The following is a 15,596-nucleotide window of genomic DNA, read 5'->3' as shown; positions in this document are numbered from 1 at the left end:
GCTGGATCCTGTGATGACTCTGGTTAAATGCTTAAACGCCAAACTGTTTTCCAAAGTGGCTGCATCATTTGACATTCATTCTCACCAGCCATTCTTCTCACCAAGAATCCATGTATAAGGATTCTTATTTCTCCACATCTTCTCCAACACTGGATATTTTCCTTTTTTAAAAAATTATGCCACCTTAGTGGGTGTGAAAAAAATTATGCCACCTTAGTGGGTGTGAAGTAGCATCTCATCATGGCTGTAAACTGCATTTTCTCTGATGGGTGATAATACTAAGCGTCTTTCGTGTGCTTGTCCCTCCCCACACACACACACTTGTATATGCTCTCTGAAGAAATCTGTTCAAATCCTTTGCACATTTTTATTGGGTTATTTGTCTTTTTATTGCTGAGTTGTAAGAGTTCTTTATATGTGCTAGATATGTGTCCCTTATCAGATATATGATTTTCAAATACCTTCTCTGATTCTGTAGGTTGTCTTTTCACTTTCTTGAGGGTGAAGCACAAACATTTCTAATTTAAATGAAGTCCAAATTATCTTTTTTTTTCTTTTGTAACCTGTACTTTTGGTGTCATATCTAAGGAGGCTTTGCCTAATCCAGAGCCATAAAGATTTGCTCGTACGTTTTCTTTAACAATGTTATAGTTTTGGCTTTTACATTTAGATGTATGACGTATTTTCAGTTAGTTTTGTGTATGGTGTGAGTGCGGGGCCGGCTCCATCCTTTCGCACGTGCACACGTGGTCCCGGCACCATGTGTTGAGGAGACGGTCCCCATTGGATGGCACGAGTCAGCTCTTGGCTGCAACAGGATGTCTTGTCTCCTCAGCTCCCACTCACGAAGGGCCTCTCAGCTTCCCTCCCTGAGCCCAGTTCCTCTGTCTTGCTCCCATTTTGGTATCTGGAGGGCTCGGGTGTGTGTGGTGCCCTCATGTCAGAGCGGTGGAATGAGGAGAAAAGGTTGCTCTGCTCCACTGGCGGCCCTCAGGGTTTTCAGGATATTCACAAGGTTGTGGAACCATCACCAGGGACAGTTTGGGCTGCATAGCTGCCCCAGGAAAGTCCCCTGATACAGCCATTGGCCTGGCTGGACTGAAAAAGACAAAGGGAGGGGGGAAGGTTTATTTTCTCCCTTCCTCTAGAGCAGGCAGGTGCTATGTCAGGAGAGGGGTGGAGCAGGTACTGTGACGTCAGGACCCCCTAAGGAAAGGCTGCCCTCCCCGCGCAGGCGTGGTTATTGTAGGGCCTCAGTGGTACCTTCTTCCTTTGCCTTGATCCAAACAGGGCTCTGTCCCAGGCTGAAGCGAATAACCCTGTGAGGCCCAGTGTCGTAAGTCTTAGGGTTTGTTCCTTCCCAAAGGCCGGGACACGGAAGACACGAGGACAGAGAGAGCAGCCTGGGTGGAGCAGGGAGCGGAGGAGGCGCTGGGAGAGGAGGTCACGGAGGAGATGAGGCAGGTTCTTCACTGATCAGGTGTATTCTACTGAGCCATGGGGTCGGGCACTAAAACAGACGCTGGGAAAGAGGGAAGATGAGACAAACCCACTCACTGACAGCAAGTCCATGAAGTATCGGGAGCCCCCCAGAAGCGAAGGCTCTGGGCCCAGGTGGCAACGGTGGGGACCAGTGGGTCGCCTGTGGGGTGCGGGCGTGGCCTGGGGAGCAGTCCCAGCAGAAGGCCATTTGTTCAGGGTCGGGCAGGACTGAAGGCCCAGCACCGCGTCCTGTGCTGGAGAGAACGTGGCCTCTCCCTGGTCCGGCTGAGAACTGGCTGGTGTCATCCAGACGCATCTGCCCAGAGCCACTGGTTTGCTTCCCCTTCCTTATCTGTGCTGAGGAGGGCCATGGCCTGACTCTCCTGTGGCAGCGGGCTCGGAAGAAGAGACAGAAAAGCGCCCAGAGAGGGAAGTGTCAGACCCCCTGCCACAGCTGGCGAGAGGGCGGGCTCTGCCGGCTCCTGGCCCTGAGTTGTTTTTATTGAGGTCTTGCTTACTGGTTGTCCTAATAATTGTTAGTGCAGACAGAAGATATTACTGCTGTCATGTCCTCCTCTTCCAGAATCACCAGGCTGTTCCATGAAAGCCAAGTCAGCACCCACCCCCCCCAGTAAAAGCAGAGGATTAAAATCATTGTTTACGTGGCACAGAGATGGCATATAAGGTCTATATGGCACAATTGTCTAAATGCTTCCCGCAGCCTAGGAAAAGCCCAGAAGCCCAGGGCCCACCTCCCACCGGCTGAGTCACAATCTCCAGGACTTGGCTCAGGAAGTCAGATTTTTAAGAAGCTTCCTTCCCAGGGGACTTGGCTGCATCTGTTCCAAAGGGAGCCAGCGGTCTCCATTATCCAAGCCAGCAATCCCCTAGCCACCACCTCCCTGGACGTCTATAGAAGATGCAGGCTGTTAGCGGGAGTCCCAGCTCTGCCAGGCGGTGCTGGCAGTCCTGGGGCTCATCCTGAGTCCTCCACCCAGGCTGGGGGTCCAGTCAGAGCCGCGGGGACTTCTCCCACAGGCACAGGCACAGGTGCCCCTCACTCACCTGCCATTCTCTTTCGTTCTCTAGGACACACAGGACCAGCCACTGCTACCGAATCACCTACCGCCACATGGAGCGGACACTGTCCCAGAGGGAGGTGAGGCGCGTCCACGAGGCCGTGCAGCAGGCCGCAGTGCGGCTGCTGGCCGTGGAGGGCCGGTTTTGATGGCACCTATGCCACGGCCCTCTCAGCGCTTCTGGATTTGCTGGTGGGGAAAGACATTGTTTGTAGACTGGGCCATCGATCACCTTTTGATAAATGGATTAGTTTTAGGACTTTCAGAAAATAAAGGATCGTCCTTGAGAAACTGTTGACATCACAAATGTCTTTTGTTTGGGAAAGAGCAATCATATGAGAGTCCCCTCCTTTTCTTTTAGAACTGCTTTGCCCGATGTCGCTGTGTGGTTAATTGGTCTCTGAGTCCCACTGAAGTATAAACACCAGGCATTGACTCCTCCCCTGACAGGCTCTTTCACACTTGTAATAAGTGAAGCCACACAAAGGACATCGGAAACTCCAGATCCTGGCAGCTTTTTTGAATCAGTTTCTATTCCTTTCTTCCTTCTCTTCTTTTTCTGTTTTGCAAAGGGCAGGCTTCAAACAGGGCACTAATGAAATGCCAGGGCTCCCCTCATAAGGGACGGAGTCACATCTCTGAGCTGGGTGAGGTACTATTTGCTTTTCATCAAACCAGGGCTTGGAGTCCGGCCCCAGCCCCAGGCCTTGAGCTTAGCCACCTTCTGCCCCACTAGAGAAGAAAGGAAGGCGAGCGAGCTGCCCCAGGGGCTCGGAGGCACACAGAGGGGCCAGTCCTTGAACCTCTGGGAGTGTCGTTTCCACTTCCAGAGGCGACCTTTAAGGAAGAATGTGGGGCTTTGATGTCTCCCCTTGTAGCCCAAGCACTTTGTAGCCTGCCTGCTTCACTCCTGACCAGTTTTCATAATCAGATCCCTGGCGTGCTGCTGGAGGCTGATGGAGCACTCCAGTGCTGGGATAAATATTTGATGAGGGGTGGCCATTATCAGCCAGCAGCATGGGGGGTGAGCAGCTGCTTCCAAAGGGAAGGAATGGGTTTTCATGTCATTTTAGCCTCTTCTTCATTTGGGCATTTCCCTTGAAGTTTCAAGGGAATTAAAAACGCCGTACCCCACGTCCCATACCCAAGTCTGGATCTAAACCGCTGTCGGGCTTTGGGGTCCCCTGGGCACAATTCCTCAAGTGGGAAGATCTGAGTGGGAGCACATAACGTGTTCTTCAGCAGCATTTGCTAGCACAGCAGACCATTTCTGATCAGCCTTGGGCTGCTTTTCCAGAGCCCCCTTTGTCCACAAGCCCAGTTACGCTTTCATTAATATTCTCTAACAAAACAAGCAAGGTGGGTAACACCCAGTACCCCTGGCACCACCCCACGGCCCACAGCCTGAGCACACGTTTGTCAAACTCAATGTTTGTGCCAAGCCATGTGTCCTAGGGCCTGGGGCGGGGCTGGCATTCGGAGGGTTCACACGGGCTGTCAGCACTCCGTGAGGTATAGCGCACTGCTATCTGAACTTTACAAATGAGGCAGCTGAGCCTGAAGAAGTGGGGGGACTTGACTAGGAACGTCCTGAGAAGGTAGCAGACCTCACACTCAAGCCGCTACCTCCAAGAAGAGCTTCATCTCAAAGGGCCTTGGCTGGTTATAGGGTCTGTAGCTCCGTCCTGCTCCTGGGCCTTTGTTCTGTTTCCATAAGAACTCTAGCTTCAGGGGCCTGTGCAGATACCCCCAGCCCTGGTCTACTCTGGCCGGCTGGCACTCATGCTAGAAGAGGGCCTGCCCTGGCAGGGAGCCCAGGGAACATCCAGACTTTTTCATGTGGTTCCCACAGGACAAAATGAGAAAGGGAATTTCACCCATAAGATGAACAGCCCTCGCAGTTCAAGAACATATAATTCCATCTAAAGTGGGGGGTGGTGACTTAGCAGCAGCATTGCTGTGGCCCCCCAGGGTGCTCATGCCAGAAGAGGGCCTCCTTTGTAAAGTGGGAAGAAGAATAACGGCTGCTCCGGGGTGGGTTGTAAGGACAGGATGAGCACCTCGTGCTCCCCTTGGCGGAGAACCCATGACTAAGAAACCAGCAGGAAATGACGCCTGCTCTGATTACTGCTCAGCTGGGAAAAGGTGGAACCACAAAATATTAGTTCTAGAACATCTCCTGGAGAGCAGCCACAGCTGCCCTAGTCTGTACATAAGGACGCTGCAGTCCAGAGGGCCAACAGGACTTACGGAGGACGCAGCTAACGACTGCAGCGCCATTTTCCTATAGCTAGACGCCCGAGCATGGCTTTTGGTGTCAGGCCCACTGAGAGCCTGGCCTCTCACAGGGCTCGGGAAGGTTTGGCTGTGGCTGCAGCCACATCCTGCAGCGGACGACCAAGGAGCCTTCCAGCACGTATATCACCTCCCTGTGGTCAGGCCTCGAGACTCCAGCCAGACTGAGGTCAGCGGGCACTGGCCACTCTGACTGTCCTAGCAATAAATGCTGTGACCGGCTCTAGTCTCGGGTGGGCTGCTCAGCCATCCGTGCCTCTGCCCCCTCCCTGTCTCTCCTCCTGCTGGGGGGGGGGGGGGACCCTGGTGGACTGACTCCTATGCTGTGCCCTCCATGCTGTCGGTCCTGGCGCCGGTCAGCACAGCTCACCACTGGCCCAGGGCTCCCAGTGGCGGCTGGTGGTCCCGCAGCCAAGACATGACAAAAGAAACCCTTCAACACTAGAGGTTCTGTTTTCTTTTGTTTTCTCACATGTAAAAGGAAACGAGTGATCTCAAAGAATGCATAGCAGCCTCCAAATGCACACACACACACGCTTTCCCTACCCAGAAGCCTCAGTGGGCAGGCACATTGTGTCCTCTGTTTCCACACCAGGAGTTTTCAAGTCTCCACACCAACCATCATCACTCCGGTAGCAGCTCCCAGCCGGGGCCATCTGCCCACTCCCCTCTCCCAGATCACATACAGGCAGGCCTCAGAGGCATTGCACGTTCAGTTCCAGACCCCATAGAAAGCAAATATCATAATAAAGCGAATATTGCAATAAAGTGATTCACACGAATGTTTTAATTTCCTAGTGCATATAAAATTATGTTTACACTATACTGTAGTCTATTAAGTGTGCAATAGCATGTCAAAAAAAAAGTACGTACCTAATTAAAAATACTTTATTGCTAAACAGGCTAATGACCATCTGAGCCTTCAGCATGTCACAGTCGTGCTGGGGAGGGTCTTGCCTCCCATTGATGAAAAGTCAGTGTCTGCACAGCGCAGGGAGGTGAAGCGCAACAGAACCAGAACGAGGAATGTGGGCAAGCGCGTAACGGATGGTGGAGCTAATGCTTACCGTGTCCCAGGCACAGCGCTCTGCCATTGCGGTCATTTAGACTGGGGGCCACTGTTCTACATGCTAAAGATGGAGCCATGAAAAGGCGGCTCAGGTCAGACCTCGTGGAGTTACAAGCATCCCTCATTCATCCCTCACACCCTCTGGGGCTGCTACCATTATCTCCATTCTCCAGGGGTGAGATTAAGGAGATGCTGCCAAGTCAGAACTGGAGGATATTTCCTCACGCCAAGCCTGTGCTCCTCCCGTTGCCTCCCACCCCTGCCCAGGCACTAGGCCTACTATTGTCACAGCTGGGAACTCATCCTGGACCATGGTAAAGGCAGTGGGCCACCACTATGGTGGCAACAGCACCAGCATGGGCTCCACCCTCCAGAACAGACAAGCCACAGGACCCTCTCAGTCAGGTGCGAAGGCATGTGACGTGGGCCCCTGGGACCAGCTATGGGTCCTGTGTCAAAACCATCAGAAGCTCTTTTTCATCCTCTGATGCTCAGTCATCAGTAGATTTCCACTTGCAACCATAGCAGCTTCAGAAAGGCAAAGGAGACTCAGGGCCATGGTCAGAGCTGAAAAAGTCAGCCCCTGAATGACAGGAAGTCAAAAACTGAACAATCTAGGACCCTGAAAGGACAGTCCATGTTCCCAGGAAGTGTGTCCTAGCACCTGGGAAAGTGAGACGGTAGGTCAACAAGATGGAAAAAATGGGGTTATTCCTGATCTCAGCAATTATTCAAGATAGTGTTGGCTTTGAGTTTTCTAGGTGTCTTCTGTACCAGAAATACATCATTGCTTTAAAAGCAAACGATAATAATAATAATAAGCCAGTGCCCTGTTCAAAGGCGGGGCGACAAGTGGATTGGCAGCAATGTGGATGAGACTGCCCTGCTCTGGTCCTTGTTCTTGCCCGTTCCTGAGCTCAGGGGCTGTTCTCAGGAGGAGAGCAGAGCAAGGTGCCCTCCCCTACCCCAGAGCACTAAGAACCAAGCCTGAGGCTGAGCTGAGGTCGAGTCTAAGCCTGGTTCTGCCACAGGGGTCATTTAACATCCTTGAGGTTTAATTTCCTCCCCTCTAAAGTGGAGGTGATAATCCTACCTCTGAGTGTGAATGGCTCAGCAAAGAGAAAAAAGATCGTATGTCAGATTCTCAAGCATCGCATGCCAGCCTCACAAAACTATGAAAGCTAACCACATGATATCTCCTCAGGAGTTAAGAGCATGAGCCCGGGCACCAGGCCCAAGGTCCTGTAGTCAATGGGTAGCCGAGCTAGGATTTAAGACCACCTCTCTGTAAGACTAAAGGTTCTGGTGTCCCCACCGTGCCTTGCGTCTGCCACTAATGGAGGATGGATGAGGAAACAATGACAGTGTGCTGTCCTCTGCAGCCTCAGGTATGAAACGGGGGGTGCCCTCCCTAGCCTCATCCAAGATGAAGGCCAGCCTGTGTGTGTGTCTTTGTCTGCTCTGCTGTGAGCGTGAAAGAGGGATAGGGCTTGGCATCCTCACACCTCAAAACAACGGAGGGGATGCCAGGCCACACTGAGTTACACAGGAGACATCAAGGAGGGCTCTTGAGACTGGTTAAACTACAGGATTGCTCTGAAAAGGAAATCGGTGTAACTAACTAAAGCAGCACTGCCCAGCCCATGTGCCCTGCCATACCCAGGCAGGAAGTGCACTCGCTTGACCCAGGCACACCCACGGCCGTGTGCACACTGTGTGACCCAGGCACACCCACGGCCGCGTGCACACCTACCTTGGGACCCAGGCACACCCATGGCCGCGTGCACACCACGGTACTCAGGCACACCCACGGCTGCATGCACACCGCGGGACCCAGGCACACCCACAGCTGCGTGCACACCCACGTCTGCATGCACACACGGGACCCAGGCACACCCACGGCCGCGTGCACACCGCAGGACCCAGGCACACCCACATCTGCGTGCACACGCGGGACCCAGGCAAACCCATGGCCACATGCACACGCGGGACCCAGGCAAACCCATGGCCACATGCACACGCGGGACCCAGGCACACCCACGGCCGCGTGCAAATGCAGCCTGCAGGCTCCGTAGTGTTGCACCTTCTCTCCCAGTGAAGAAAGGGTTTCATGGTGTAGGGAGTAAGCTTGGCATAATTTTAGAGGAAACTTTGAAGTCTATTTTTAACAGCTTCTAATCTATCAAGAGTGATCATTTGAAGTCATCTGTATTATTAATAAGAAATTACTAGGACACCAAAGCAATTCCATGGAGACAGGAAAGTCTCTTCAACAAACGGTGCTGGAACAACCAGCTATCCATATAAGAAACAGGAAAAGAATCTAAACCCCTACTTTACACTTCACAAAAATTAATTCAAGATGAGCATAGACCTCAATATAAAAGCCAAAACATAAGCCTTAAAGAAGAAAACATAAGGGACTATCTTTGCAACCAAAGGGAGGCAAAGATTTCTTAGGACACAGGAAGGGCCAGCAAAGAAAAAAATCATAAATTGGACTTTTTCAAGACTTAAAACTCTACTCTTTGAAACACATCATTAAGAAGATGAATAGGCAAACCACAGATTGGAAGAAAATAATTGTGACATATATATTTGACAAAAGACTTCTATCCAGAATACACAAAGAATTCCTACAGTTCAATAATATTTTTTTAAAAAAAAACTTTTGAAAAAAATGGGCAAAGACTTGAACAAACACTTCACACAAAAAAAGATTTATAAATGACCAATAAGATAAAAAGATGCTCAACATTATTAGCCATCAGGGAAATGCATTTATGAAGCTGTAGAGCCAATGAAATTAATCTCTAATGGCAAAAAAAAAAGCAGATTGGAGGTTGCCTGGGCCTGGGAAGAGCTTGGCTGAAAGGGTTGCATGGGAATCTTTAGGGGATGGGAACGTTTACTATCTTGATAAGAGTGTAGGTTACATGAATGAATATATTTGTCAGAACTCATCAAACTGTGCTTTAAGATCTGTGCCTTTCTCTGTATGTAATTTATACCCCAATAAAAAAGAGAGAAACTATGCGTGCTGCACCTCACAACGAAACGAGTGCTGCAGCTGCAAAGTGGAGCCACTCAGCACCGAGGAAGTGGGTTCCAGAAGAGAGGGGCAGAGAGTGGGTCTAGAGGGACTCTGGGGGCAAGGTCACCTGTGAGTTAATGGTGCACTTGGGTGGCAGCTCTCTCCAGGCGCATGGCAGCATGTGGAAGGGACACAGAGAGCCTGGGGGAGGCCAGCAGAGGACACAAGCGGGGAAACCATGGGGCCCTGCCGACCCATGTTTGCGTCCTTCCGTTGTGTCCTTGGAGCTGGGGCGCTGCTCACTTTGCCCAGGAGGGTAGCATGCTGTGGGGACCAGCTGCAGTGGACTCAACAGCACAGACAAAAGAGGGCAAAGGCAGGACCCCAGGGCTACTGATGGAGCGTTGTTAGTCCATACAGCTTATTCCCAAAGCCCTCAAATCCCCCTGAGCTGGAACAGCACGTGGATGTGAGACATGCTGCTCCCCTGCTCCAGCTGCGGGTGTCCAGCTAATTACAAAGCAGGGCCTGTGTCCATCTCCCAGCCAGGGGGAATCCCACAGTAAATGTGGCTTCCTGGCTCAACAGAACAGCTCTCCCACCGAGGGGACGTTAGAAGTGTGGCCTGGTGGAGAAGTCAGACTCCATGACCCTCTCCCTCCTGCTGTCAGGCCACCCGCCCTGCCGCCAGCCTTCTTCCACTTGGGTGGGGGGAGGAGACCAGCACCCACTCTTGAACCAGGGCCTGACCACCCCCAGCAGTGCCCCTCACTCCCTGTGTATCACATGTCTGAACTGAGCGGGCTGGTGACCAGCCACCCACTGCTGGGTGGAGCTGAAGGCCCTGCTGACTGTGAAAGATGCCTCAGCATCAGATGTGAGCTGTGGTCGTGCCACTTGCTAGCTGGGTGACCGGAGGAGTTCCTGACTCAGTTTCCCACCTGCTCAGTGAGGACACCAATCATATCATACTCAGGGACAGTGACAAGCGTTAGGTGAGCTAAAGCATGGGCCGCTCTGAGTTCTTAGCACAACACAGTGTTACGGGGAAATTAGTATTTTTCTTAAAAGCCCATGCTGGGAAAATGTTCTGGAATTAGTGGTGATGGTTGCTTGGCTATGTGAATATGCTGAAATCCACGCAACTGTATGCTTTCAAAGAGTGAATTTTATAGTTTGTGAATTATATTTCAATAAAGGTGTTATAAAAAATGTTAAACATGCATTTACTGTATGATCCAGCAATCTCATTTCTAAGGTATTTCCCAAGAGAAATAAAAACATAGGGTTTTATTGAGTTGGAGCTAACATGGAAACAGGCAGAAGCGACGTGCCGCCTCCGGAACCAGTCACTCGGCCTGTTGTCCACTCCTCCCCAAGACTCAGCCACCGAGAAGGCAGCGGGAGCTGCAACAGGAGGCGTGGAGCAGGTCTGACCCTCCGTTTGCAACAGGGACTGTTTTGGGGGGTCTCTTCAGCTAGAGCCTCCTGGCTGCTCCCTCTCGCACAGAAACTTGGCAGCTCTGGCCTCTGCCCAGGGCAGGAGGGATTGGTACTTGGCCTCCTCAAAGCTCAATAGACCAGCTCCTTGCAAGGCAATGTGGGGCTCCTTGACCAGAAGCACAAGCGTCACTCAGGAGCTCGTTAGAAATGCAGAGTCCCAGGCCCCGTCCCCGACCTGCCAGATCAGAATCTGCATTGAACAAGGTCCACATTAGAGCAAGAGAAGCTCCGGGCTAGAACGTGCTCCTTTCAGAGCATGGAGAATTGAACTGCTCATCATTAAAGCCTACCCGAGATGCAGACAGCATGAGAGAGAAGGTTCTGCTTCTCAGTCCTTGAGGGCCCTGTTATGAGTTGAATTGTGTTCACCCCGAAAAGAGATGTTGAGGTCCTAACCCTCAGCACCTCAGAGTGTGACCTTATTGGTGAGAGGGTCAGTGGAGGTGAATTTGGTTAAGGTGAGGTCGTACTGAGAGGGGTGGGTCCTGACCCAATATGCTTGGTGTCCTTATCAGGAAACAGCCACAGGGAGACAGACACAAAGCGAGAGCGCATGACGACAGAGGCAGAGATTAGAGGGATACAGCCAGAAGCCAAGGATACCAAAGGTTGTTGACAAACCACCAGAAGCCGGAAGAGTTGCCTACAGGCTTCAGCAGGAGTATGGCCTCTCTGACACCTCAATCTTGGACTTCCAGCCTCCCGAACTGGAAGAGAATAAACGTCTCTTGTTTAAGCCACCAGTTTGTGATATTTTACAATAGTAGCCTTAGGAAATCAATACAGACCCCAAGACAGAGGGACTCCCCACCTCATTAGGCTTCTGAAACAAGGGTCACCTCACAGATGGCCCCACTTCTATCAAGTGAGTGACCACAACTAGTAAACTGGGTGGATGGTGTGGTGTAGGTCTAGCTTTCCCAGGAGACACTCGGTTTCTCTCGGCCTTGATGCACCCATGTGTCCCGGAAGTCTCTTACACGGAATACTGGGAGAGCAGCTGAGTTGAGAGCCAGTAGGTGGGTCTCAGGACCCAGAACCCATGGCCGAGACTCAGGGGTTGTCCCAGCCAACCAGCTGAGGAGGACCTGTCCACAGGGAGAGGGCCAAGACCACCGGTTCCTCCAGCCAGTGCCCTTAATGCCTAAGGGAGGGCATGAGAAACAGGGGCTGAGGACTGCCCATGACACCCATGGCAAGTGGGAGACTCAGATCCCCTCCGCACTCTCCATGACTTCCCCACGGGTACGCCCGTGGGTAAGAAGTGGAGCAGAAGCCTCTGGCTGAGCCAGTGACGGCAGTGGACAGCCAGGCCTGAGTTCCAGCCCTGTCGGCAGGCGTTCGGACATGGTTTCACTGTGCCCAGTCACATCATCGCTTGCCCAGATCTGCCCCGGGAATTGTTACAAGGGAATTTGGGGTAACTCAAGAAGCATCTTGAGTCCTTTCCTCTTTTGCCCTACCCTGCAAGGCCTTGGCCTCAGGCAGCTGGATGAAACTCCTTCCTTCCCTCTCTCCTTCCTTCGCCCCATCCACTTGCCCCTGCCCAGCCAACCTGGAGAAGGCCCCTCTGGTCTGGATTCCTTCAGACCTAGATGATGAGAATGAAGTCATAGCCCCACCAGAGGGAAAGACACTGGGCTTACTCACCTGCTTACCCTCTGAAGAGGGAAGCAGTGCCTGCAAATTAGCGCCCCACAGAGAGGGCAGCAGCCAGTCCTCTTGTTGCTGTGCCTTAGTCCCTCATGCCCAGCCTGGGTACACAGCAGGACCTTTAGCAGCATGAGGAGAATCAGCTCACTCAGCTTCTCTGGCCCCACACAGACGGCCCCCACAGAATCCCAGCCAAGGAAAAGCAAAACCATGCTGGTCTCTCTGCATCGCATCTCAGGTTTCTTCCAGCCTGGGCCCAGGCACCCAGGTGACAGGCCTTTTCTGTGCCATCCCCTTCAACAGGCTTTCAATGGTGTTTGTGGGTGACTCGACCCAGGCCAGAACAGTCCCTGAACTCTAGAAGTTTGTGCTGTGTGTGGACCTCAGAGCTTGAAAAATACTGTTTAGTGGAGTTGCCTAACACACGTTTTCAAGATAACACAGTCAGTTTGAAAAAGGGGTTAAGAAGTTGGACTTTGGAGTCAGGCAAATGTAAGTTGAAATGTGGGGTCCTTGAGTTCGTAACCTCTTAACCTCACTGAGCCACCTCTGCAGGCTGGGACACTTGATTCTTATAAGTATTAAGTGACACAGCTAATGGGAAAACTGCCAGATTTGGGCCTGGTACGTAGACAATGAAAGGGAGAAATGAAATCTAGTTGTGGGTTCACAAAGGGCCACCATCCCAATTGATGGGATTGTGAGGTCTGGGAATCTTCTGGAAAATGTGGCACTTAGGGGTATCCCAGAAAGTCTAAGGAAGGTTCAAAGGAACCTAGAGACCATGTGTCCAGTGGCCCTATTTTAGAGATGATTTAGTGAGGCCCAGAGAAGTAAAAGGACTTGCTGTGTTATTGAAATGATTTCAACTGTTAACACAAATAGCAGAACACCCAATTTAGACTGGCTTAAACAGTTACCTAAGAGAATGAGAAACCTGGAGGATGCAGGGCTTGTTCAGTGGTCCACTGGTCACCAAGACCCCAGGCTCTTCTCATCTTTTCACTCTGCCGACTGCAGTGTGGGTGATGTCTTCCCCTCATGGCTGCAACATGGCTGCGAAAGTATCAACCAGTGAGTGAGTCTCCACACAACCCTCAAAAGCAGGAAGGGGAAGGTGGGGTATTAGTTTCTCGTCACAATTTTCCTTTTATCATAGAGAAGACATTTCTCAGCCTTCCCTCAAGTCTCCTTGGCTGGGATTGACTGGTTCCCAGGCCCACACACCAGTTTCAAGAGCAACTAGGAAATGGAGTGTTAATCTAGCATTTCCAGCCTCTGTTATAGGAAGAAGCCTCTCCCATAAAGAGTAAGGGGAGTGGGCAATGCAATTTTATAGCTAACTAACAATACTCTAAGACTTGCCCCCAAATCATTCACCTACTTGGCAACCAGGAACTGTAGGGACCATGCTTCTGATCACGCTGAGATCCTGGGTGAGGCTGGGCCTGGTGTCTGGCTTCCCGGGGAGGCCAGCCTGGGCTGTAGCCATCGAGGACAAATGAATTCTCGTGCTCTTCATCACCTCCTTTCCTTGTCAGTGGTTCAGAGTCACAGGACCCCACAGTAAGTCACCCTTTGTGACAGCAAGGAGATGGAGGCCTTTACACAGTTGCTTGCACGAGGTCCGAGCTGTCAGCGGCAGGACCAAGACCAGACCCAGAGCTCCAGACGCCCAGCCGAGGATGTTCTCCTACCAGGCCAATGCGTTCTGATTTTTTTTTTTTAACCACCAAGAAACTCATTTGCAATTTTTCTCCTCAAGGACCTCATGTTTTAAGAGATTTTTCATCTCCTAAACAACTGCATTTATCAAATAATAATTTATTCATTTTCCCATTTTTTAAATTAATCAAAGATATATATAACTACCAGCCAGAGTCTCTGATCAGCGGGAGATAACCCTTATTACCACCCTGGGTTGACTTAATTCACGCCAAAAGCAAAGAAACTTGACATTTTAGATAGCCCGAGCAGCCTCGTTATGGGAAAGTGGAGGTTTTCCATTAAGCTTTGTGAAATATTTAAAAGAGCTCCTAGACCCCTGTCACTAATTCATGGAGACCTTGGCCTCCAGGGAACCCTATTGGGAACTGCTGCACTATATCATGCAGGAAGTGAGGCGTAAAGGGACTCTCACTGGCCCAGAGCCCTGCCACCACACTGCTCAAGGATTCGTAGCGGGGATCAAGCTCCTACCAGCCAGGGCCTTGGACAAACCACTCAATCTCCCTGGGCTTCAGGTTTCCCATCAGTAAGATGGGAATGAGATATTAGTCAGCATTCTCATTGCAAGTAACAGAAACTACCTCTGCCCACTTAAAGCAGAAAAGACTGTATTAAAAGGATGGGGGTGGGGGGCACAGTTTGGTTGCTCCTCAATAAGTGAGACGTCGAATTGCCACATGACCCAGCAATTCCACTCCCAGGAATATACCCCAAATAATTTAAAACAGATACTCAAACAAAAACTTGTACACAAATATTGACAATAATTCTATTCACAATAGCCAAAATTTGGAAACAGCCCAAATGTCCATTAACAGATGAATGGATAAACAAAATGGCGTATATACATATGGTGAACTATGATTCAGTCTGATAATATGCTGCAATATGTATAAACCTTGAAAACATGATGCCGAGTGAAAGAAGCCAAACACAAAAGACCACATACTATATGATTCTATTCATACGAAGTAGCCAAAATAGGCAAATCCATAGACAGAATGCAGATTAGTGGTTGCCAGGAGTGGGCATGGGGGTGAGCAGAAGTGTGGACAGTGGCTGCTTATTGGGTCTGCGTTTCCATTTAAGGTGATGAAAAAGTTTTAGAACTAGACAATGGTGATAGTTGCACAACCTTGAGAAAGTGCTTAATGTCACTGAATTGTACACTTTAAATGTTTAAAATAGTAAATTTTATATTATGTACATTTTATCACAATAAAAAATGTACATACAATGAAATGAAATGAAATGGTGCTTGGTAATTTGCAGGGTGTGTGGGTGTACGGGCTACAGCCACAATGCCACTAGGACGACCTGGCCCCCACAGCCACACAGACACTGCCACCTGCCTTGCTGGCCCAGGGTCCCCATCTCCTGCAGCCAATTGCATCTCGTTGGGGCAGGCTGGGTCAGAGCCGTGGCAGGCAGCTGAGGAGGAGAGCCCTGGCATCTGTACGTTCCACTGCGGGCGTCAGGCCCACCCGGACACACGAGGGGATATTCTCCCAAGCGTGGGAAGACGGGAGAGATGGTTCAGAAATGACAGTGCAGGGAGCCAGGGCCTACTTCAGAGACAGAGGAGAACACACAGAAAGAGCCTGGCACATGGTGGGCGTGCAAGGAAGGCCGGAGCTCAGGTTCTTCCTCCTGTGACATCAAGACAGAAGTCAGTCACAAAGTCAGCACTCTCTTTAAAGTGTTCAGGTATAAGGCAACCTTTCCCTGCCCCCTTTATCCTCTTCTGAACACA

At 50.9% G+C, this 15,596-nt stretch overlaps 1 protein-coding gene across 3 annotated transcripts in view; it reads left to right on the top strand.

The window, feature by feature from the left end:
- The window catches only part of FARS2 (phenylalanyl-tRNA synthetase 2, mitochondrial), a 541,022-nt gene that overhangs the window by 511,248 nt on the left and 14,178 nt on the right, over window positions 1-15,596 (top strand). The window contains exon 7 of one of the 3 annotated variants that reach the window (XM_019710860.2): window positions 2,572-2,852. The exons of the other annotated variants lie outside the window; for them this stretch is intronic. Coding sequence (XP_019566419.1) covers window positions 2,572-2,710 — 139 coding nt within the window. The 3' untranslated portion in view covers window positions 2,711-2,852. Of the gene's footprint in view, window positions 1-2,571; window positions 2,853-15,596 lie in introns of those variants that run through there. 3 annotated transcript variants of the gene reach the window in all.

Source organism: Rhinolophus sinicus, linkage group LG06, assembly GCF_036562045.2.
Source record: "Rhinolophus sinicus isolate RSC01 linkage group LG06, ASM3656204v1, whole genome shotgun sequence".
In the NCBI taxonomy this organism is placed as follows: Eukaryota; Metazoa; Chordata; class Mammalia; order Chiroptera; family Rhinolophidae; genus Rhinolophus; species Rhinolophus sinicus.
Note: the sequence above shows the minus strand (reverse complement) of the source record. Positions and strands in the feature narration are given on the sequence as shown.